This window comes from Thamnophis sirtalis, unplaced genomic scaffold (assembly GCF_051295495.1).
Source record: "Thamnophis sirtalis isolate CommonGarterSnake01/CBP01778 unplaced genomic scaffold, rThaSir2_p1.2 scaffold_10, whole genome shotgun sequence".
Lineage (NCBI taxonomy): Eukaryota > Metazoa > Chordata > Lepidosauria > Squamata > Natricidae > Thamnophis > Thamnophis sirtalis.
In genome coordinates this window covers 15,300,683-15,324,926 of record NW_028261390.1, presented here as the reverse complement: position 1 = coordinate 15,324,926, position 24,244 = coordinate 15,300,683, and the positions used below count along the sequence as shown (strand labels likewise).

Genomic DNA, 24,244 nt, shown 5'->3' with positions numbered 1-24,244 from the left:
CCAGGGTTCATTTTATTCAGTATATCATTATGTTACCCGGAAATGGTCTCTTATTAGAAAGATAATAGTTGGGTTCGCAACGGGATGCTAATGGATGCCATGTACCTGCTTTAAAAAACTTTTTTAAAAAAATTCCAAATCTCACGAGATGATACAAAAGAATTCTGCCATTATTTTGATATGCTCTTACAGAAGATGTTCGTGACATGTTGCAGGTGAAAGTGAAATTACCCAGAGACAACTGGAATCAGAAAAAATTGCTGAACTCTGGATATCTGGATTAAAGTTTTTTTCTTCCCAAAAGGGAAGCAAGGAGGGAAGGAATGAGGGAAGGAAGGAGAGAAGGAGGGAAGGAAGGAGGGAAAGGAGAGAAGGAAGGAGAGAAGGAGAGAATGTAGGAGAGAAGGAAGGGGGAAGGAAGGAGGAAAAGAAGGGGGAAAGGAAGGAGAGAAGGAGAGAAGAAATGAGGGAAGGAAGGAAGGAAGGAGGGAAGGAAGGAGGGAAGGAGAGAAGGAGAGAAGAAAGGAAGGAGAGAAGGGGGAAGGAGGGAGGGAAGGAAGGAGGGAAAGAAGGAGAGAAGGAGAGAAGGAGAGAAGAAAGGAGGGAAGGAAGGAGGGAAGGAAGGAAGGAGAGAAGGAGAAAAGAAAGGAGGGAAGGAAGGAGGGAATGTAGGAGAGAAGGAAGGGGGAAGGAAGGAGGAAAGGAAGGGGGAAAGGAAGGAGAGAAGGAGAGAAGAAATGAGGGAAGGAAGGAAGGAGGGAAGGAAGGAGAGAAGGAGAGAAGGAGAGAAGAAAGGAAGGAGGGAAGTGGGAAGGAGGGAGGGAAGGAAGGAGAGAAGGAGAGAAGAAACGAGGGAAAGAAAGAGGGAGGGAGGGAAGAAGTAGGACCGTTGTAAGATAAGATGGATCTATGGGATGGTAAGAAAGCAATTTTCAAGTATATTGTCAACTGTAGGGGAAAATTGTTATAAATACATATTATTAATAACAGTTATGAGATCATATAATTGTGAATGTATATATGAAATTGATAAAATAAAATAAATTAATTAATAAATTAAAAAAAAGAAAAAAACTTTTTTTCTTCCCATATTGCAAATGATCTATAGCCGTGATGGCGAACCTATGGCACGCCTGCCACAGGTGGCAAGCGGAGGCATTTGTCAGGGCACGGGAAGTGTTGCCCTGTCAACTCCAGCACGCATCCATGTGCTGGTCAGCTGACTTCGGCCTTCTTTTGAGGCCATTTTTCGCCCTCGGGATCCTTCCCTGAAGCTTCCGGAGCGCGAAAAACCAGCCCTATGGGCAAACCAAAACTTCAGGAACTCACTTCATGTTTACTCAGAGTGCCATTTTTTGACTTCTAGACATTCAGGAGGCTTCCCTGAAGGCTCCGGAAGGCAAAAAACGGCCTTATGGCCAAACCGGAAGTCACTCCAGAAAGCCTCTGGAGCTTGGGGAGGGCAAAAAAATAGCGCCAAAAGCAGGGGAGAGCGCTGGTCACATGCTAAAAGGCTGCAAATGACCAGCTGTCTGCAAATAGCATAAATCCTTCCATTCCCCACTATCCAGTCAGAGCTGAAGAAGCTTCTTGGATGAGGGACGAAACATCTTCAAAGAAAAAGCAGAAAGTCCAGCTGCCTCTTGAAAAAGCACCTTTGGGACAACCATGACCTGGATGATGGAGAATCTCCATAGACAAAACATCTACATATACATACAAACAACAAAGCTCAGAGACCACAAAAGACTCTACAACCCTGATGGTGAACCTCTGGCACGAAGTGGCATGTGGAGCCATGTTGCCTGACATATGTGGCATCACCGGTTCCTATTCTGGGCTTCTGGCGCACATGCGCGTGTGACGATCAGCTGGCTTTCATGGCTGTGGCAGTGCCAGAAACTGGAAGAGATGGTATTCTGTTTTCCGGTGTGAGCATGCACGCCGGCTAGCTGATCATCATGTGCGCATGCACATTAGTAACCGGAAGAGTAGCTGGCCTGCATGCATGCATTCGCTGGAAACTGGAAGTTCATTTTTCAGTGTGCGCATGCCCCCACTCGGTGCCAAAAAGGTTCACCATCATTCAGGGCTGGGTCCCTGCCAGTTCTAACCTCTTCTATAGAAGAGTTTCCACAAATCAACAGTGCTGTTTAGAACTGGTTCAAGCTCCCTCCCCCCGCCCGTCCGCACATCATCAAGATGAAGAGCGAGAGGAAGAATTCTGGGAGTTGAAGTCCACAAGTCTTAAAGCTGTCAAGTTTGAACACCCTTGGGGGTTTTTTTCTAAAGGGTTAGGGGTACAAGGGTCTTGTAAGTTGGCAGCTTTAAGACTTGCACACTTCAATGCCAGAGTTCCTGAACTAACATGACTGGAGGAGGAATTCTGGGAGTTGAAGTTCACAAGTCTTAAAGCTGTCAAGTTTGAACAACCCTGGGGTTTTGTTTCTAAAGGGTTAGTGGTGCAAGGGTCTTGTAACTTGACAGCTTTAAGACTTATGTGCTTCAAATGTTTCTGAGCCAACATTTTGGTTGCTAAGCAAGAGCGTTGTTGCGTTTCACCACATTTTACAAGTTGGCCACACCCACACAGTCACATGGCTGGCAAGCCATTCCCACTCAGTCCATGGCCGGCAAGCCACTCCCACAAAGCAGACCACACCTACAAAAGAGGTTCTAAAAATTTTGAAACCCACCACTTCCATCACTGATCTACAAGCTCCAGTTGGTAATTGCTTCGATAGTGAAAAGAGAAATACACTGCCTTTGAATAGAGATGTAAGGTGGGTAAATTATGTGGAGGACCAAACACACTTTCCATAGTTCTGGTGCTGCATAATTCTGCCATGTGCCCAGGCCATTTACGTGCTTTAGAATATTTAGAATGTAGCAAATAGCCGCCCTGAGCTTTGCTCTTCTTTAAAATTGATGCTCTGCTTTTATAAGACATCGCTTGTTTTCCATACCCATCACATTTTAAGTTTCATTTCAAATGTGTAATCAATTCATGGACGAGCTTATCTGTGGATGCGAAGTGAGTTCTCACAATCATTTTCTGCTGAACCCTCTAATTAGGACTTATATGGAAATAATAACTTCTTTTGAAAAGCTGCTATTTTCTTTGTTGGAATGAGAATTCTAAATGGACTGCTGGCTTCTACCAAGGAGGAATAATAGGGCCTGTCCATCTCCTCCTGTCCCTAGTTTAATAAATCAAATGAATAGGGTCAGTTGCATTCAAAAAGAATTTGGGCTATTTTACAAAGAGAAGAAAATTCAAATAACTCTTTGCCCTGCTGAAATGCATAATTCCAAATATAAATTATTCTCCATCATTCCTCTAATGAAAGGCAATCACTGATAGCAAAGATAAAAGTCAAATGTAATTCCAGTGTGTTGAACTTAAAACCTTTGACACTGATAAATGGATATGTAAATGAGCACAGTGCCTTTGCTCAATGTTAGCTTTTCAGATTTGCATGATATTTATCTGGATTCCAGCCCAGTTTTGTTGTAGTGAAATTTATTATAAATTTCAGAGTTATTTTCCTCTAGCGAGTAAGTATATTGCATAATTTTAATAATACGAGCTAAGTATTTCTTTTTAAATTGGCATATTAAATAATACGGGGGAAAGGGTTACATTTTAATAAATGAGCCCTAAATATAATTCCTAGTATTATATTTATAAAATACATAGTTCAATCAAATATATCTGTATTCTCTCTCTTTATTTCCCACCAGTTCAGCAACATCTAGTAGAATTTGGTTGTCCCATGTGTTTAATATTTGATTGAGAGAACACCAGGTATATGAGCTGGTGTTGCAGTGGTGTTGCAGTGGTTAGAGTTCAGTACTGCAGGCTACTTCTGCTGACTGACTGCTGACTGCAATTTGACAGTTTGAATCTCACCAGGCTCAAGTTTGACTCAGCTTTCCCTCCTTCCGAGGTGGGTAAAATGAGGAGCTAGATTGTTTGGGGCAATAGGCTGACTCTGTAGACCACTTAGAGAGGGTTGTAAAAGCACTGTGAAGCGGTATATAAGTCTAAGTGCTATTTCTAAGTGCGAAGGAGGGAGGGAGAAAGGAAGGAGGGAAAGAAGGAAGGAAGGAAGGAAGGAAGGAAGGGAAGGGAAGGGAGGAAGGAAGGAAGGGAGGAAGGAAGGAAGGTAGGTAGGTAGGTAGGTAGGTAGGTAGGTAGGTAGGTAGGTAGGTAGGTAGGTAGGTGTGTGTGGTGGAGCAGTTAGAATGAAGTGTTGCAGACTAACTCTGCCCACTGCCAGGAGTTTGATCCTGACCGGTTCAAAGTCGACTGAGCCTTCCATCCTTCCGAGGTGGGTAAAATGAGGACCCAGATTGTTGGGGGCAATAGGCTGACTCTGTAGGTATTTAGGTATTTAGGTATTTATTAATACTTATAGGCCGCCCTTTTCCCTGAGGGGACTCAGGGCGGCTTACATAAAATGAGGGGAAGGGATATACAAACAATAACACATACAATACATGAAGTAAAATAATAAGCAACATTCATTCATCATTCGGGTGGGGGCAATTATCTTTGTCCCCAGGCCTGACGGGCTAGCCAGGTCTTAAGGGCTGTGCGGAAGGTTTGGACGGTGGTGAGGGTACGAATCTCCACGGGGAGATCGTTCCAAAGGGTCGGAGCTACTACTGGGAAGGCTCTCCTCCTTGTAGTTGCCAGTCGGCACTGACTGGCAGATGGAACTCGGAGGAGGCCTAGTCTATGTGATCTAATTGGTCGCAGGGAGGTAATTGGCAGGAGGCGGTCTCTCAAGTACGCAGACCACTTAGAGAAGGTTGTAAAAGCACTGTGAAGCGGTATATAAGTCTAAGTGCTATTGTTATTGCTGCTTCTGAGACATTGTTAGGATTCTGGGGGGGGGGGGAAACACTGGAAAGAAAGCAACAGCAAAACACTTGTGTATCCTCCCTAGAAAACTCCTTGTATATGTATATCTATTTGGTAACTAGGAGCAGATATTGATTAAAAGAACGTCTTTTTCTGCCCTTCTCAGAACAGGACAAAGGGATAACTCTGGAATAACAGATGAATAACAATAGTAATTGTGAAATGAGAAAAATGGTACTTGCAGTACATATACGACATAACAAAATGTCTTTCTATGCACTTGTCTAAGAACACTGAATTACTGTAAATGGGATAAATTGACTGGGTTACTGGTGAGGCAATAAGCAGCAGAAATGGAATTATTGGATAAGTGATTGTTTGTTTTTAATGGAAAAAGCAGATTCATGTTCAAACAGTAACCATTTGTAGAAAGTATCTGGTGCCTAATTGTAGAGCAACAAAGCAAATATGGGGAATATGAAGCACGGGATTCAAAATGTGGTTGATAATTATACTTAGGCAAGGTATTGAAAATAATTTGCATTTCTTTGAAGAAGAAAGAAAGTCATCCCAAACTTTTCAAAATAAACCCAGGTCTTCCCAAAATATTGGTGACAGATGTTTGAGGCTCCTAGACAGTAAAAAAAAAGCCCTTTGCTTTGTATATTGTATAATTTCACTCCTTTAAAAATGATTGCTTATAATTTACATATGGGGAAAATTCTGTCAATATTGGTTATGCAATAAGCATTGTTAAACAAGCCATGGATCAGTATTCATGTATTTCCAAAATGTATATCTCAAACATTCCACATAAAAGGAATGCCAGATTAAAAACAAGATGGAAAGAATATTTCCACCAAGGAATAACTCTATATGGACTATCTTTCCACTTCCTGCTAATACTGTTTTTAGATTTAAAATGCTCCTAAATTGCTGTTGTGTTTTGTCAGAGCAGCAGTGACTTCTAGGAATGGCTTCATTTCAGAATTGGCATTAACTTGGTACAAGTCTTTATTGAATGTTGGCTATTCAGTGAGTAGTGGCTGCTGTTACTAATCCCAATTCTCCAAGCAAGCATGGAGTCCTAAAAGCTCGTAAAGATGGATTATTTCATCTCAGTATATCCTTACACCTAGCATGTCACGTCTCAACAGAGAAGTTATTTTCTGAATGACTGAATTAGGAACCAAAGCAAAATTTGTGATTGGTGGGCATTCCTAATTCGAAAGTATATTTTCATCAATACTTTATTTACAGATACAGATTAACAGTTGGAAGGGGATCTTGTAGGTGATCTAGTCCACCCCCCGCCTAAGCAGGGGACCCTACACCATTTCTGACAAATGGCAGTCTAGCTTCTTCTTAAAAACATCCAATGTTGGCACACCCACCACTTCTGAAGGCAAGCTGGTTGATTGTTCTCACTGTATGAATTTTCTCCTTATTTCTATTCCTTGATCAGTTTTCATCCATTCTTCCTTGTTTTGCCTTCAAGTGCTTTCGGAAATATCTTGACCTCCTCCACTCTGGGGCAGCCTCTCAAATATTGGAACACTGCTATCATGTCTCCCCTGGTCCTTCTCAGTTCCTGTAACTGTTCTTCATGTGTTTTAGCCTCCAGTCTCCTAATCATCCTGGTTGCTCTTCTCTGCACTTTTTCTAGAGTCTCAACATCTTTTTTATAGTGTGGTGAGCAAAACTGGATGCAGTATTCTAGGTGTGGTCTTACTAAGGCTTGATAGAGTGCTATTAGTACCTCACTTGATCTTGATTGTATCCCTCTGTTGATGCAATTTAGAATTGCATTGGCTTTTTTGGCTGCCGCTGCACACTGCTGGCTCATATTTAGCTGGTTGTCCACTAACACTCCAAGATCTGTCTCACAGTCGCTGCTATTAAGCCTGGTTTCACCCAATCTATATGTGTGCTTTTGATTTTTCTTGCCTAAGTGTAAGACTTTACTTTTCTCTACATTGAATTTCATTTTGTTAGATAGGGCCCAGTGTTCAAGTCTGTCAAGATCCATCTAGATCTTGAGCCTATCTTCTAGGGTCTTGGCTATTCCTGCCAGCTTAGTATCATAGTATCATTTAAAAAGGCCTTATGCTTATTTGTACTAAGGATTGAGCTGTGGCAGTAAGAGTAGCAAAATGTAATTATTGTTCTACCCTTCAGTCTGCAGAATATCAGCTTGCAGCTCTGTTTAGGAAACCTATCCCCTCTTAGCGAGGAAAGAGTTTGTGGAACATCTTAAGGACCACAGTGAAGGTTAATTTAGGCATTCAAAGATAAAACTGCATGGATTTGCCCAGAGTTGGACTTGGACTGTACAGGTCCTGTTGAAGTGATTGAGGTATGGTCTGGATTGTTATCTGGGAAGAGTCCATAAAACTCAAGGAAATGGACAGGATGCTTGGAGTTGTGAATACAGTCATTTATGTATTAGGAGCAGTGGTTAGAATGCAGTACTCAGGCTACTTCTGCTCCCTGCCAGCTGCCTGCAATTCGGCAGTTCAAATCTCACCAGGCTCAAGGTTGGCTCAGCCTTCCATCCTTCCGAGGTCAGTAAAATGAGGACACAGATTGTTGACGGCAATGAGGTGACTCTGTAAACCGCTAAGAGAGGGCTGTAAAGCACTGTAAAGCAGTATATAAGTCTAAGTGCTCTTGCTATTTGATCTATGCTCCTGTTAGTTGTGTTTACATGGCAATGAATTAATCTTTGAATGAAGGGTAGTCCTGCCTGCCTTGAAGTATGCAGTGATAGCATCACACTCACATCAGATGAAGCATAATATACAACAAATGAAAAAATAATTGTTCAATAGGGAAAACTGTGTTCCAGTGAACATTGACCCTTTTGAAAAAATAGACAATGAAATCAGGTACGCTCTCAGTACAAATCAGAAGACAAGAGTAACAGAAGATCAAAAGCAATGGTCCTACCCTCCTATGTTTCTATGACTTCCAGAAATACATACACCTGACATTTTTTCCCAGTGTTGTATAATGATACCAGAGGCTTCTACATGTAACCAATCCAAAAAATATGATCAAGAAACCTGGACACTCAATAGAGGGCTGTGAGTAATTCAGCAGCTCAACATTATAATTACTTGAAGGGGGGGAAAGCTAACCAGAGAATGAAATCATGATATCCTTTAATATCACAACTCTCTTCACACAGTGGTGGGATTCACTTAGGTTTACCACCAGTTCACAACTGTGAGGGTGCGCCCGAACATACCCATGTGTGCATGCCTTCCATGCATGTGTGCTGTCTTCTGCACATGTGCTTTGCACGCATGTGTGGTGTGCACCAGTGGTGGGTTTCAAAAATTTTTAGAACCTCTTCTACAGGTGTGGCTTGCTTTGTGGGAATGGCTTTGCTGGCCATGTGACCGGGTGGGAGTGGCTTGCTGGTCATGTGACTGGGTGAGCGTGGCCAACTTGTAAAATGTGGTGAAACTCACTTAACAACGCTCTTGCTTAGCAACCAAAATGTTGGCTCAGAAACTCTAGCATTTGAAGCATGCAAGTCTTAAAGCTGTCAAGTTACAAGACCCTTGCACCCCTAACCCTTTAGAAAAAAAACCCCAGGGGTGTTTAAACGTGACAGCTTTAAGACTTGTGGACTTCAATACACAGAATTCCTCCTCTTGTTCTTCACCTTGATGATGTGCGGACGGGCGGGGGGAGGGAGCTGGAACCGGTTCTAAACGGCACTGTAGATTTGTGGAACCTCTTCTATAGAGGAGGTTAGAACTGGCAGGAACCCACCCTTGGTGTGCACTCATGCGTGCAACATTGAAAATGAGGCCACATAGGATGTTTTGGAGCCAGGGTGGGTGTGTAGACCCATCCACAGTTTGCTGCTACTGGTTTGGATGAACCGGTCTGAACTGGCTGAAAACCACCTTGTCTTCACACCAAAACTAGCTTGATCAGATCAAAACTCAGCAATAATTATAGTGCTGCTACATCAGAGGTGGGTTCGGACTAGTTCGGCTGAGTAGGTTGTAACTCGGCTGGCCACACACTCGAACCAGTTCTATCGGTGGCGCCATAGGTGCCGTCATCTTATTTTTTGCTTCTGCACATGCGAAGCATTTTTTAACCTTCTGCTCATGCGCGCATAACGCCCCAAAGTGCGTCCCTGAGCGAACCGGCAGTAACAGAAGCGGGAACCCATCCCTGTGCTACATCACATACCACATCTAACTGAATACCCCAGAGTCAAAGCAGCAAAACATATGGGACTGATAGATCAGCACCCTACCACATACTCCCAGTTTTTCTAGCAATCTATGAACACATCAAGGTAGCTTGATGGGTTCCCTGCATCTGGATTCTTAGCAGAAACAGTAATGCAACAATTAGGTTTCCCATTCATTCAGACCAAAATATGAACTCACTAGCTACATGAAACCTTTGTCACAGTCAAAGAAGAGACCAGTTAGAAAATACATGAGGTTTGATCAGCATATGCTCTAATAATGAAACAGCCACATACTTTGCTTTGTCTCACTTTGGCATTTTCAGATCTGGCAAAGAGTTCTGAATGCGATTTGTGCCCGAACACAAGTTCCTTTCGACATGTTTGGCTTGCTTTAAGTGCCAGGAAAAAAAAACTGTTGGCACTGCCTGTGGATGCTTTCAGGTGATGAAAACCACTCATTGAGAAAAATAGCTTCACCCCTTCACCGCAACCTGTGAGGTGAATCCATGCAGCCTTGATTTGGCTACCTCAAAGATACGTCATTGCAAAAATACAACACTCAGAAGAAGAAGAAAAATCAGTTTGATGCCCTCTGCTTGGATTCCCTTTTGAAGCATTTCTGGGAATCATTTGATGTCAACTGACATTATTACTATGGTACAGTAGCCTCAGACAGCAGATATGGCCAAGGACAGTTGAACTATATGGAATTCTGTACTACAGAATTGCTGCTTATGTACAGAACCATAATTCTATTTATTTGCATCAAAAACATATATGGTTGCCTGTTGTGGCCCGGCAGGAGCCGTTGGAGCTGCCGCCAGACTCCGACAGTGAGGGGTCTTATGAGTCAGCCTTGGAGGAGGTGGAGGACCCTGGACAGGGTGTCGACTCTGAGCAGGGCAGGGAGACCACTGGTTGGCTACCAGGTGGCGGCAGAGCATTGGATCAAAGGGAATGTTCAAAACATTTGGGAGTTGTTTCAGGATGCATGCAGGCGAAGGGCTACTCGACGTAAAGAACAACTGCGTAATTGTAGGACATGATTGTGCTTAGCTGATGCTGATTAAGATCCTCTCCTGAGTATAAAAGAGACTGTTTGTGCCACGCCCTGGTTGCAGGAGTCAACATTCTCGTTCACGTTCAAGAATTAACAGAAACCAACTTGGAGAAGTGAGTTGCTGTGAGAAGCCTGTTTGCAGTGCTGCGTCTGAGTGTAGGACTTTTTGCCAGAGTGATTATCTCTTTGTTTATTTTGGGCTTGCAGCCAACAAGAGCTTGGACTGATTAAAACATTATTTTGTACGTCTGTTTTGGCTTTCGTTCCTGAAGGAGAAGTGGGGTCAGAACAGTTGCCTATCTTACACAAGATAATTCTAGGCAGCTCAGAATAATATTGATTAAAACAAAATAAATAAATAAATCAAATAAACCAACCCAATGATACACTTTGTATCTCCAATAGAGCATCATGTCATACATCTTCCCCATGAGCTTACATTTTCTGGGCTCACTTCCAGCCTAGCTTAATAGGAATAGCACTTAGATTTATATACTACTTTACAGTGCTTTACAGCCCTCTCTAAGTGGTTTACAGAGTCAGCCTATTGCCCCCAACAACCTGAATCCTCATTTTACTGACCTCGGAAGGATGGAAGGCTGAGTCAACCTTGAGCCTGGTGGGATATGAACTGCTAAATTGCCGTCGACCGTCAGTCAGCAGAAGTAGCCTGCGGTACTGCACTCTAACCACCATGGTTCTTAAAGCCTGCTTTCTGAATATTAGGTACCCGAAGCTCTCATCCAATTTTTGCAGACTTCCCAGCCAGCTACTTTGGTCTCAAGGGAATGAACTGTACTTTAAAGGACAGAAACTCATTCCATAGAAAGCTCCTTCCAGCCATATTTGTCAGGTTGTACACAATGAAAGGATAGGCAAGGCATAGTATTTCAACTGTGATTGAGCTCTCAATGTGCTTTATACCTGCCTCTCTATTATACAGATAACAAGAGCGGCATCTCAGCACCATCTGGAGTGCCACACTCACTCTTGCATATGCCCTCAATAGCATCCCTGCTGGCTTGCTTCTTTTATGGGTTTTTTTAAAATCATTATTTGTACTGAGGTTAAGCAAAAATCTATATCCTGCTTTCTATTCTATCCGGCACTGACAATTCAGCACTGAAAATGATGTGACTTACAATCCAAACTAACAGAAGGGGGTCCCCGCCCTGCCATTGCTCTAAACTGGATTTTTCTGCAGCTAAGGCATGAAGAAATTCTATAATGAGGGAGGGTAGCAATGGCCAACTACTTTTAATTTTTTTTTAACCAGGAAACATGTAGTTCAGGGGTGTCAAATTCGTGTCGTCACAGCATTGTCGTGTGACATATCAAGACTTCCCCCCTTCACTAAACTGGGTGTGGCCAGTGCATGATGCACCCGGCCGGCGGGCTACAAATTTGTCCCCCCTGATATAGTTCATGTAGCTACAGAAATCAAGACTGACTTGAAAGGTAGGCACACAGAAATAACAAATAAGCAAACTAACAAATAGCATAGGGCCCTTCCATGAAATTCCTTCTTAAGACATTTCTAGCAGTTACAATTTGGAGTATACCAAGCGTGTATATAAAAACCTTGCACTCCACAATATCAGTGTAGTGCAGTGGTTAGAGAAACTGAGATTCAAGGTTATTTTCAATCATGCAAGTTCCACGTCTGAGGTTGGGCTGATAAAATACCCCTTAGGCAGGGGGTGTCAAACTCACATCGCCACATCACATGATGTATCAGGACTTCCCCCCCCTTCGCTAAACCGGGTATGGGCGTGGCCAGTGTGTGACGCATCTGACGCAGGCCTGGAATTTGACCGCCCTGCTCTTAGATTTTTACCTCCAGGTTCTATGTTGTAGAGGTAAATTAGAAGGCATGTTTAATATGAGAAAGGATATAAAGCGAAAGAGTTGAACAAATACATAAAAAGAGGGAGCCCAAATTACATACCGAAGAGAATGAGAAAAGCAACGCTGTTGAACTTTCTGACTGAGCTGGTGTAAGAGTTGATAGTACTATGACATTATGAGAATGCTTATATCCAGGGGGTGGGCTTCAAAAAATTTAGCAAGGGGTTGTCTGCCTGGTTGCTGGGTGGGTATGACCCTGGTGGGAGTGGCCTTGTTGGGCTCCTGCACCACAGAGGGTTTTTTTTTTCCTACCCCGGCTCCGGAAGCTTTCCTTGAGCCTCTGGAGGGCAAAAAAAGCCTCCTTAGGCTCTGGAGGCCTTCTGGAGTCTGGAAATGAGCCCGTTTCTGGCCTTCCTGAATTTACGGTAGGCCCATTTTTCACTCTCCCCAAGTCTCGTGACCACCCTGCACTTAACTGCATCCAAAAGGGGCCAGAGAGGGAGGGGAGGGGAGGGGTGGGCGGGGCCAGACAGAAGTGGGATTTGCGGGTTCTCTGAACTGCATATAATCTCAGCTAGAGGTTCTCCTGAACCCCTGCAAACGCCCCCAGCAGCCCACCCCAACTTATATCAAAACGACATAAGCAGTGAGGGAGTTGAAAATTCAGGGCATGCAACAATTTTCTTCCAACTTTCATTATTGTTTTAAGTTCTTGCCTTTCTAGTTCTATATGAGATTCATATGCATAATGCATGTGGTGTTCTAAAACCCTCGTTTCCATTTCTTCATCAGCATCACCAGCATCATTTCATGGAAGTTGGCAAGGTGCAAGGTAAGTCCAAGGCAACCTTGCACCAGTTATATCAACTTCACAAATGTCCTTTTCATGTCGAATTAAAAAAAAAGGTTGTGGTCAGTTCCACATGTTCTTTTGTCTTGCATATATAATAGAAGGGGCTCAAGTGAGCACATCTGTGTGGCTCCTAAAAAAATCTGCAATTCTTTAGCTGAGCATTTTTCAAAGGGATTATCAAGCAAAGCCACCAAAGTTGATGTAGGTTTTCCCTTCTTTTTAAAGACTAAGGATTATATGAAATGCTAACGCTGTCACTGAATGCTTAGAGAAGAAGGTAATGTAGAGGAAGAATTCAAAGCAGTGGTGAAATTCAAATTTTTTTCTTACCGATTGGGTGTGGCTTGGTGGGCATGGCAGGGGAAGGATACTGCAAAATCTCAATTCCCACCCCATTCTAGGGGAAAGATATTGCAAAATCTTCATTCCCACCCCACTCTGGGTCCATTTGCTGGTTCTCCACACTACTCTGAACTACTCAAAATTTCCACTACCAGTTCTCCAGAACCGGTCAGAACCTGCTGGATTTCACCCCTGATTCAAAGCTTGTAATGCTATTGCGCTTAATAGCGTTACCTCCATTGGACAACAGCAATTTACCCCTAATGTAGAAACCAGAGCAGAGGTGGCATTCAGCAGGTTCTGAACCAGTTCTGGAGAACCGGTAGTGGAAATTTTGAGTAGTTTGGAGAACTGCTAAATACCACCTCTGACTGGTCCCACCCCCATCTATTTTCTGCCTCCCGAGTCCCAGCTGATTTGGAGGGAATGGGGATTTTGCAGTAACCTTCCCCTGGAGAGGAAAGGGAATGGAGATTTTGCAGTATCCTTCCCTTGCCATGCCTCCCAAACCACGCTTCCCAAGCCACGCCCACAGAACCGGTAGTAAAAAAAATTGAATCCCACCACTGACTCAAATGACTTTCCCATACTTAAAAAGCAAGGCAGAATAATTCTCTCCTCCTTCCTTCTATTCCATTTTTACATGTTGTTTATTCTTCCCAAGCCATGCCCATGAAGCCATGCCCACCAAGCCATGCCACATCCACCAAGCCACGCCCACAGAACCAGTAGTAAAAAAAAATTAAATCCCACCACTGATTACTGTTGAATAGCCTCGTAAGTCCTCACACTTACGAATGACAGCTCGGCAGCAGCCAGGCTCATCTTAGCCAATCAGATGCGCCTGCTGGTTGCCGGGCTGTCATACGCGAGGCGATTGGCTAAACAGTTTGACAGCCGAGTATAAAAGGCTGCACAACACCGGAGGCTTTCCGATCTACCACACACAACTCCAGAGTCTATCCGGTCTACTGTTAGTTACTGTTGCAATACGTTCTTGTTACAATAAATGGTTACTGTTACCTCAGACGCCTCTGATTCTTCATACAGCCGTTCTAACAATTACCACCATTGGACAACAGCAATTTACCCCTTATGTATAGACCAGGGACAGTAAATACTCACCATATTCATTGTCATAGAAAATAATAAATTTCTGCCAGGCATATTCAGTGACCACCCTCAGGATGACATCATTGATGTAGACGGGTGGGCGGACAAAGAGTGTGTAATCGTCATTCCTGTTACTCCTGGTAGTGCCACAGCCACTCCTTGGTGTCCCAGCTGTTGACCTCTGGATGAAGAGATGAGGAATGTGCATGGCGTCTGCCAGAGACTGGAGTGAGCCTGCCGATGTACAACCAATGGAGCTGACCAGAGCCAGGATCCCATGGTTCATGAGTTCGCAGGCTGCAAAATAAAAAGCAAAAGCGAATGAGAGTCAAGATGACAAGAGGAACGTAAGTGATATTCTTTTTATTTTACCTTTAAAAAAATAAAGCAAATATCCTGCTAACACAAAACAGTGAACGTTGACATGCAACAGACTCAGCCGAGCAAGGCAAGGCTCCAGAGTTTCCATAAATTTGATGTATCTCGTCCTCCTTGAAAACAGGGCTTGTTTTAAAATCAGCACGGTGCCATAAAAGCCAAGAGGTTTGTCCATCCATTTCGAACTGCCAAACATATTACTGTTAATGAGACCTACATGGTGCCTATCCTTTTCAGCCTGGGAACAGGGGAGAGCCAGAGAAGAGACGCAACTTCCATAAATATTAGCTTTGGAGGACTCTGGATAGACATTAGTAATAGAACCCCGTATTAAATTGGACCGAGTTACAGGAGAGATAAATGCAGCTCAAAGTCAACATGTCAGTGGTGGAGATAAGCTATTTTGTATTAGATCTGGAGAGATTTTGAAAGAATAATGGTTCATAGTGGAATGTAAAATATATGCACCTTCATCAAGAATGAAACCAAAACTTAAATTACTTTGGGGCAATAAATAAAATCCTAAAACAACAACACAACAACAAGGCAGCATATTACAGCTACACTCCATTTTCCCCCTCCATAGGGGGTCATTCAAATGCTTCAGGTATAATTCCATTTTAAAAAGAATTGGGTATGATAGCCAGTGAAATTGGCCCACGAGGAATGATTTTGACATCCCATGCATTTGTATTGCATTAAGCGGTACTGCAGATGTGTATGTCACAATCTTGTCCTTTTCTCATTGGTGAAGGAGCGGGAGAACAGGGGGAATGTTCTTTTAGGAGAGTCCAGGATGGCAGCGTCAACACCAGAGGTGATATTCAGCCAGTTCTGACAGGTTCTGGAGAACCGGTAGGGGAAATTTTGAGTAGTTTGGAGAACCGGCAAATAGGCTGGCCATGCCCCTCTGCCTTCCAGCTAATCTTCTTTTGTTGTCGATACAGGAGAACAGAGCTGAAAAGGTTATTGGGGTGGGGAGAGAATGTGGATTTTGCAGTAACCTTTCCCCTGTCATTCCCACAAACCCACACCCACAAACCCATGCCACACCCAGAAAGCTACACCCACATAACCGGTAGTAAAATAATTTGAATCCTACCACAGGTCAACACAAATAAGATAGAAAGAACTTAAGCTCAATAAATGATTCATTCCTAATCTCCGTCATGAAATCTTCCTTCATGTACGGCAATGGATTCCAATATATTGTCTGTGACAATATAGTCCTAAGAATTAATCTTTGGCATCTCCAATTATCAAAATCTATGGCAGACAAATTTTTGTGGGTAATCAGGAAAATGATTGAAGCCTGAGAAACGGGGCCCTTGTCAGTCAACAGGAATGCTGAATTACCACCAGCTTATCAAATACTTAGGAGCCAAGGACTTGGCAGCACAAGGAAACAACAGCCAATAGTCGGCCATCAACACCCCAATCAACCAATAGGAAGCCACACCCAACCAGCCACCACATAAAGATGACACAGAGCAGGGATCTCCAAACTTGGCAACTTTAAGACTTGTGGACATCAACTCTCAGAATTCCTCAGCTGAGGAATTCTGAGAGTTGAAGTCCACAAGTCTTAAAGTTGCCAAGATTGGAGACCCCTGAGTCAGAGCATAGCCCAAAGCAAATTGTTCTGACCTAGCTTTCTTAGCAAGTAAGAAACAAAGTCTTGGTCCCTGCAAAACCTCTTTTATTTACACGACTGTGAGTTCCTTTCATTAATAGCAAGGCTTAGTAAACAGTCTTTCAGAGGAATGTTTATCCCCACAAACCTTATCTCATTAGGAGCACTGCCAAATAACTAGTTTCCAAATATAGGGCAAGGCAAAGTTGGCACAGAGCCCTTTAAAGTCACACGCAGAACTTTCCACTCTCAAACCAACCGAATGAATGAATTGTTTCCTGCAAAAGCCCACTCCCCATTTGCTCCTCTTTTGTTTCCTATGGGAGGAGCCAATCCCCTCCAATGTGTGCCTTTACTCCTAAGTCGACCCTGCTTTCTTAGTTGCTCTTGTCTTCTGGCAGCTCTGTGCATGCGCACATGGGAACAGGCTCCAGCTGTTCTTCTGCCTCATTGCTGCCTATCTCCCTCTCTGCCTCTGATGCAGAGCCCTCGTCTGAGCTTTCCTCAACCCCTAGGACCAGCCCATGTTCCTCCACAATCTCCTCACTGTCCGACTCTGCTGCCAGCTCCACTGGCCACCGGCAGGCCACAACACAAATGTTGCGGTAGAGAGAAGTTCCCCAAGGATGGGCTGCAGTACAAGTCCAAAAGCTTGGAAGACTAAACCGCTGGCCTCGTGAATGACCCACATTGTATCCTGCAACATTATCCTGGAACACATATATTTGCCTTCATTCATGGGAAGAACTACCAGGATCCCTGATCATTTCTGTCCATGAAAGTATGTAAGTGGACAGTATTCATCTACTCTATATTAACCGTTCAGTTTTCTGCCTGCCAGGAGCTTCAGCCAACAACTCTCGTCACCCCCCAATTGCCATGTACTGTAGACTTTTTAACATATACGAAGAGCACCAAGTTGGGGAATGCTACATTCTAGGAGACTTTGCTTGGTTTGTTTGAAAGAAGCATTGATCAGATCCCCTCACTGAAACAGAGCTGTTAATCAAAATGAAGACTTTGTTCAAAGCAATAAATTCCAAGGGCTCCCAAAGCATTCTGAAGATTCAAAAGCTTTTCTAGTGCTTTCAGCAAAGTGGAATTCTGCAACTTAAATTCCATATATGAAGACTAGCGCGGAGATCTTGAATGTTATGCTAGCCTCTTTGATACTGATGTAAGTAATTGTCCATTAAGATTTATCACGTCACTTGCGGGATAACCCGGTGTTGCCCGGGTATTTATTTATCCTAATCCTGTATTAGACAGGAAATGGCCTGATTTCAGCGGCAATTAAATTAGTTACAAATGTTTTCCCTTTGCTCCCAGAAGTGTCAAGGAAAGTGGGAGCTCCCTTGTGGAGTACTGTGAAGCCGTGACCATGGCAACTCCACTGTGCTGTACAGTAGAAGTCATTTTACAGCAGTATGGTAGAAGCCATTTTAAGGCACAACAGGCTTTATCTTAACAGAACACATATCCCGAGGGGTGTTAGGGGTGTCTTACCCCCACAATATTTGTTTCTGGAAAGTAAGTCATCTGTGTACCAGGTTTGTTTGAAATAGCTCAAGCCGTTCCAAGGTTATGCTGAAACACACACACACACACAAACAAACAAACACACAGACACTTATATGGATTACATTCTTTGACTAACACGGCTGTTTTTGAGGTGGCAAGACTAAGGTTTCTTTGGCGCCATTCGTTTCCTCAGAAATCAACTTTTTTAGCACATCTAGCCATGTGCCCTTACTTTTCTCTCCATTGTACTAATAGAATGTTACAGTTCTTTGCTGGCTTTTTGTCAAACCAACTGGGATCACAATATTCTAAATATACTTCTTGTTGCATGATTGTAACAGGTTTAAATCTCTTGACGATGAGTGAAATGGACATCAGGCTAACACTCTGCTGGCTCAAATTCTCAGGATTGCTTATCTCTGTGACATTCTACCCCATCCCACTTCCTCTTCTAGATTTCTAACAAATAATATGAACCCTAAGCAATAACTTTGACAAGCACATCTTGCCAAGGATGAAGGTGTTTTCTCCCCTTTTTTTTCCAGGGGACATCAGCTTGCCAACCAGTTATGCCACCAATCTCCCTGGCATGCCAGAAAACCCAGTGATCAGAACATAGCTAACCACTCCATAAGGCTAATGGATATACTTCTTAATTCTATCCAGAAAATTTCCCAGTGTATCCTCAGCCTAACACCCAGGTTGAAGGGATTCTTGCTAGGAAGGATGAAACTTGCTAACCAAGCATGCCAATCTTTTGGACAACCCTAGAAAAAGAAGGGAAAACTTTATTTTTAACACTATTTTTCAAAGCTCATATTTTTAATTCAAGTAGGCCACTTTTTGCCCAGATTCACTCAATTTTTTTATTGGCTTTTTGCCAATTTGGAAGCTGTTGTGCTGCTCATTAGTATTGTTGTAGTCAACTCTGCTTTTTCTATTGTGGTAGGACCTTTTAAAGCATTCAAATAAAACTTGGCAGCGGTAAAAAAAATTTACAGGTCTAACTTTCCTACTTTAATTTCCACCCTGCCAAAACATGGAACAGATTCACCTGTTTGGACATTTCCCCTTTAAAGCCTGTGGATACATTTTCTTTTGCAACAGTTCTTGAATTGGCTCTAATTGGCATGCAGACGCCCTTTTGACTCTTGTATTCTTAATTCAAACCAAATTAGGGTGGATTTGCGCAGGCCTGATCTTTGTACAAAGAGAACAGAATGGAAAGAAATGGAATGGAACGAAGCAGAAAGCAACAGAATGGAATAGACCCGTGATGGCGAACCTATGGCACCCGTGCCATAGGTGACGCATAGAGCCCTCTCTGCGGGCATGCGAGCTGTTGCCCCAGCTCAGCTCCACCGTCCATACGCGTGCGCCTCCTGCCGGCCTGTTGATTTTTGGGTCTCCGCCATGCATGTGTGGGGAGTGGGGTGGATGTGGGAGATGTGCGTGCATGCACGCGGGTGGCACAGCCACCCCACAGCCTATTTCTGCTCCCAGGAAGCTGCAGGGAGGCCTACTGGATCCAAAATGGGGCACGGGAGGGTCATGTGCACATGCACGGGGGGAGCACAGGACACCCACGCATGCTCAGGGAGCTGGGGCATGCAGGGTCGCACACACATTTGCATTATGGGTGCTTTCGGCATGCAACAACACAAAGGTTAGCCGTTACTGGAATAGATCATACTCCATGGGTGCACTGTCATATGGAAGATGTCTCCTTGTTACCTTGTGAAGGCATTTTGTGTATTGGAGAAAACAATATTTGCTTCCTCAAAGTTTGGCAATAATGCAATTCCTTTACTACTGATAGAGTCATTGAATTGAACTACATTGGGTCAGTTGGAAAACCGTATTTGAACTTTCCATAAGAAGAGCACAGTTGGGAGATGAGGCATCTAATAACTTGGGTTACATTAACATGCCCTCAATATTAACTTCCTATAGTTTTTACTTTATTGTCATGTTGCATAGTACTATTAGTAGTATTCTATGTACCATAGTACCATAGTAGTATTCTATGGTAGTATTCTATGTACCATACTACTCAGGGGTGGGTTTCTCCCGAACCGGTTGGAACGAGGCCGGCGGTGTCCTCGCGCACGCGTACGGTGCGTGCGTGCATGCGTGCAGCACGCGCATGCGTACTAGCATCTGTGCGATGCTCCAGCTGCTCCTGGAGGATCACGCAGGCACTGTATGCATCCTGCGCATGCGTGGAAGCGCAGAATTCGTCAAAACCGGGTAAGGAGCGGGCGCGAGCGCGCGAGCGCGTGCAGGCGCAGGGGTTTTTTTCGCTGTTCCCGGAAGTTACTTACTTCCGGGTTCGGCGACCAACCGGTTCGCAGGGACCACCGCGAACCGGTTGAAACCCACCCCTGATACTACTATAGAATACTACTATAGTATTCTATAGTAGTATTCTATGTACCATAGTACCATAGTAGTATTCTATGGAGGTACTTTTGTTTAGTTCATGGGAATCCCTTGGGTATGTATAATGTAGAATGTTCCCATGCGCGCAGAACACGTGCACAGGAACTTCAGGATGGCTACAGGATATGCAAAAAGTAGCAATCCATGAGCAGTGCAGCAGCTTCACTTTTAGAAAAAAAGAAAGCAATTCTGTTTTCCAAAGCATCCTGAAGGAAATCATTGATTCGAAGCAAGGCATTCTTTTGAAGCTCTGCACAGTGTACTGTAAACCACAGGAGAGAAGAATCCACAGGACTTTAAAAATACATCAAAATATCACTATCACAAACACAGTGTTCTTCATGCAAAAAGTTAACACCTTGCAACTAATGGTCCGGTTAATGAAGGCTGAGCAACAGTACAAACACTTGAAGTGCTGTATTAATGACATCCACATTAATACTGGAAGTGTTTATCATGATTAATGTTAATGCAGTTGATAAATATCAAAGGAATTAATAATGATTAAGCCCATAATTTTGACATATTACTCCTCTGAGAAGTACGAAAAAACGGTAAAGTGTTTACGGTAAAGTGTTTACGTCGGCTTTGTAATGAAGTTGAAAGCTGAAGGAGAAAGCAATGCAACTTTTTCAGAGTGTTTGCACGGTATCCAAGATTTCTCACACCAGATTTATGCTTAGCCATCAACACGGGGAAGTGACCTGTTCTTCAAGATTCAATGCAGGCAACTACACATTTAATGAACTGTTACATTAAACTATTGCTTCTATCTCTATACGTGCTGTCAACTTTGACCAGATGCATATATTTTTCTAGTCAAGGGAATTGACTCATTTCTCGGAAAATTTAGAGCCGCTTGAAAATTCATAAATTCAGCAAGGGTTGGAGAAAATTAAATAAAGATTGGAATTGAGTCAGGGCTCAGACATGCAACACTATTTCAAAGCCAGGAAAAACTCAGTTTTTATTAAATTTATTAAAAGATATACTCTGAATATTGGCTTTTCCTTTACTACTGATAGAGTCATTGAATTGAACTACATTGAGTCAGTTGGGGAACCGTATTTGAACTTTCCATAAGAAGAGGACAGTTGGGAGATGAGGCATCTAATAACTCGGGTCACATTAACGTGCCCTCAATATTAACTTCCTATAGTTTTTACTTTATTGTCATGTTGCATAGTACTATCACATTCACACTAATAACAACACTTGGATCTATATGGCCAGGATCAAAAACAGGGACATTTTTGCCCGATGTGTTGAGCTTAGAGCAAAATTCATTTTGTAGGGTTAATACGGTACCTAATCTGAGGCAGGGGGGAGTTATAAGCAAATCTAGACAGCAAATCTCTGTCAGCTCCATTTTCACTGGCAGAGGTTTGCAGGAGGCCATCACAGCTGAAAACATGCCATGTGGCCCTCCTGAACTCCATTTTTGTTGGCAGAAGCACCATGGGCTGCTTCCAGGGCGGCCCCACAGGCACCCTATGGGATGAATCAGGTGCACAGGCTTTGCGTTTGACATCCTTGTGCTACAGCATGCAATTGCAGAGCTCAAGTCAATGTTTTAAAACTTGATTCAACACAGTGGTGAGTTCCGAACGGTAGGCTCCGGTACTGGTGTACCAGTGCCTGCTGGGAGCACCTACCCACCCGCCCTCCTTCCTTACCTGTATTTGAGCTCTTCGGCATTTCTGCACACGCAGCGTGTACGGCACCTGCACGAAGCTCCGCTGAGCAGCTGGAGCATCGCAGAGAGTTGCAGGAGGTAAGGACGCATGCTCAAGCTGCGTGTGTGTGCGTGTATGTGTGTGTGTGTGTGTGCATGCATGTGCACACATGCTCCACACATTCATGTGGTGGACGCGGGGCCTCGTCGCACCGTACTGGTTGCACTGGGATACAGAACCCACCACTGATTCAACACTACACTGGGATTTATTAACAATGACTTGATTACTAATACACAAATGGTTGAGTTTACAAATTGCATTAAGCCAAATCCAACATTAATATCACCACTTAACACAGTGTGTCAACCTGCCCATTTTCTGTGACTACCAGATATAGTTAAACACATCTGGTTTTCAGATATTAAACTTTTCAAGCTTCAAGAAACATTTAAAAAATCTCTATCTTATCTGGACCAATACTTTAAAATCATTATTCATATACTTTAGTCCTCGGTGTTGTAGTCAAATGCTGTATGTTGCTTTCATAAAAGAAACAGCTGCCATTGCCCATGAGTTGCATTTGAAGAATAGAAACTCCTGCCATGTGAAGAAAGTCTACTTTTTCTGTATGATCAAAGAAAAGAAAAAATATTCTAATTTTAAAGGAAAAACAGGAGATGTGAGATACAATTATTTGTCTAGAGATGACCTGCTCCTGTCAGAACTTTGTAACAACAGACTTAATTCAAAATGAACAACTAAAGGAACAAATTTCTATGAACTATGAATATTTAGACTTTGTCAAGAAAAGGTTAAGATGACAGGGAAAAAAAATCTGACCAGAATTTCTCTTAGGCTTTGGAAGTTGGTATGTGACTTTGGATCAGTTACTATATTTTAGTCCTAGACTAGGACTGTGAAAATCAAATCTGCCTATAATCCATAGTCAACCAGAATGGAAGACTACAATCCACGAAGTGGCTGTGGATTGATATGGACTGATGTTTTATTCAAAAGATAGAGTGGAATGGAACGGAACGGAACAGAACAGAACAGAATTGGAAGGGACCTTGGAGGATTTTAAGTTGAACCAACTGCTCAGGCAGGAAACCCTATACTATTTCAGAAAAATAGTTATCCACCCTCTTCTTAAAAACTTCCAGTGTTGGAGCATTCACAACTTCCTCCAACTCTCCTTAATTCTAGGTTGCTTCTCTCCTTGATTAGTTTCCACCCATTGCTTCTTGTTCTACCCTCAGGTCCTTTGGAGAATAGTTTGACTCCCTCTTATTTGTGGCAACCCCTGAGATATTGAAACACTACTATCATGTCACCCCTAGTCCTTCTTTTCATTAAACTAGACATACCCATTTCCAGCAACCGTTCTTTATATATTTTAGCCTTCATTCTCCTAATTGTCTTTGTTGCTCTTCTCTGCACTCTTTCTAGAGTCTCCATATCTTTTCACATTGTGGCAACCAAAGGATGCTGTGTGTGTATTTCTTTAGGAATGTTTGCTGGGCAAAGTTTACAAAATGGCTACCATCCAACTCATCTGCAAAATCTCTTTCTGTGTTGCTGACCACCTAATGATCAGGGCAGATGTAGTGGCATCCATAATATTTGTTTCATAATCACACTCTCCATGGCTGCCATCTTCTACCAAAGGGCTTACCAGGAGAAGTTAGCAAAGATACCTAAAAGGAAAATATATTATCCTTTACTCCCCTACAAGTCTCTCTCTCCCCAGGATTTTAAAAGGACAGCTTTTAATACAATTGATTGGTATAATGGATTTCTCCTTTTGCCAATTTGTCCAGCCTGAATGTAGAATTTGAGTAGAATAAGAGCACTAAACTTCCTTCTGTCACTCAACAGATGCACAATCCATACCGATGCAAAAAGATAGTGCTGTTTGGTAGTTGGGAGGTGTTCTGACCTAGGCTTCCGGATACAGTAAAAAGCACACGCTTAGTCCCCAAAACTCTCTTTTTATTTCAAAGGCTGTGAATTATAGCAATAGCAATAGCAGTTAGACTTATATACCGCTTCATAGGGCTTTCAGCCCTCTCTAAGCGGTTTACAGAGTCAGCATATCGCCCCCACAGTCTGGGTCCTCATTTCACCCACCTCGGAAGGATGGAAGGCTGAGTCAACCTTGAGCCGGTGAGATTAGAACCGCTGAACTGCAGATAACAGTCAGCTGAAGTGGCCTGCAGTACTGCACCCTAACCACTGCGCCACCTCGGCTCTTATATGTTCTAATTATGTTCATTCACAGCC

The 24,244-nt window shown here is 43.1% G+C and overlaps 1 protein-coding gene across 1 annotated transcript in view; it reads right to left on the bottom strand.

Moving 5' to 3' along the window:
- GRID2 (glutamate ionotropic receptor delta type subunit 2) overlaps positions 1 to 24,244 on the bottom strand; it is a 1,117,957-nt gene that overhangs the window by 439,518 nt on the left and 654,195 nt on the right. The window contains exon 3 of the mRNA XM_087724106.1: positions 14,321 to 14,605. Coding sequence (XP_087580232.1) covers positions 14,321 to 14,605 — 285 coding nt within the window. The remainder of the gene's footprint in view (positions 1 to 14,320; positions 14,606 to 24,244) is intronic.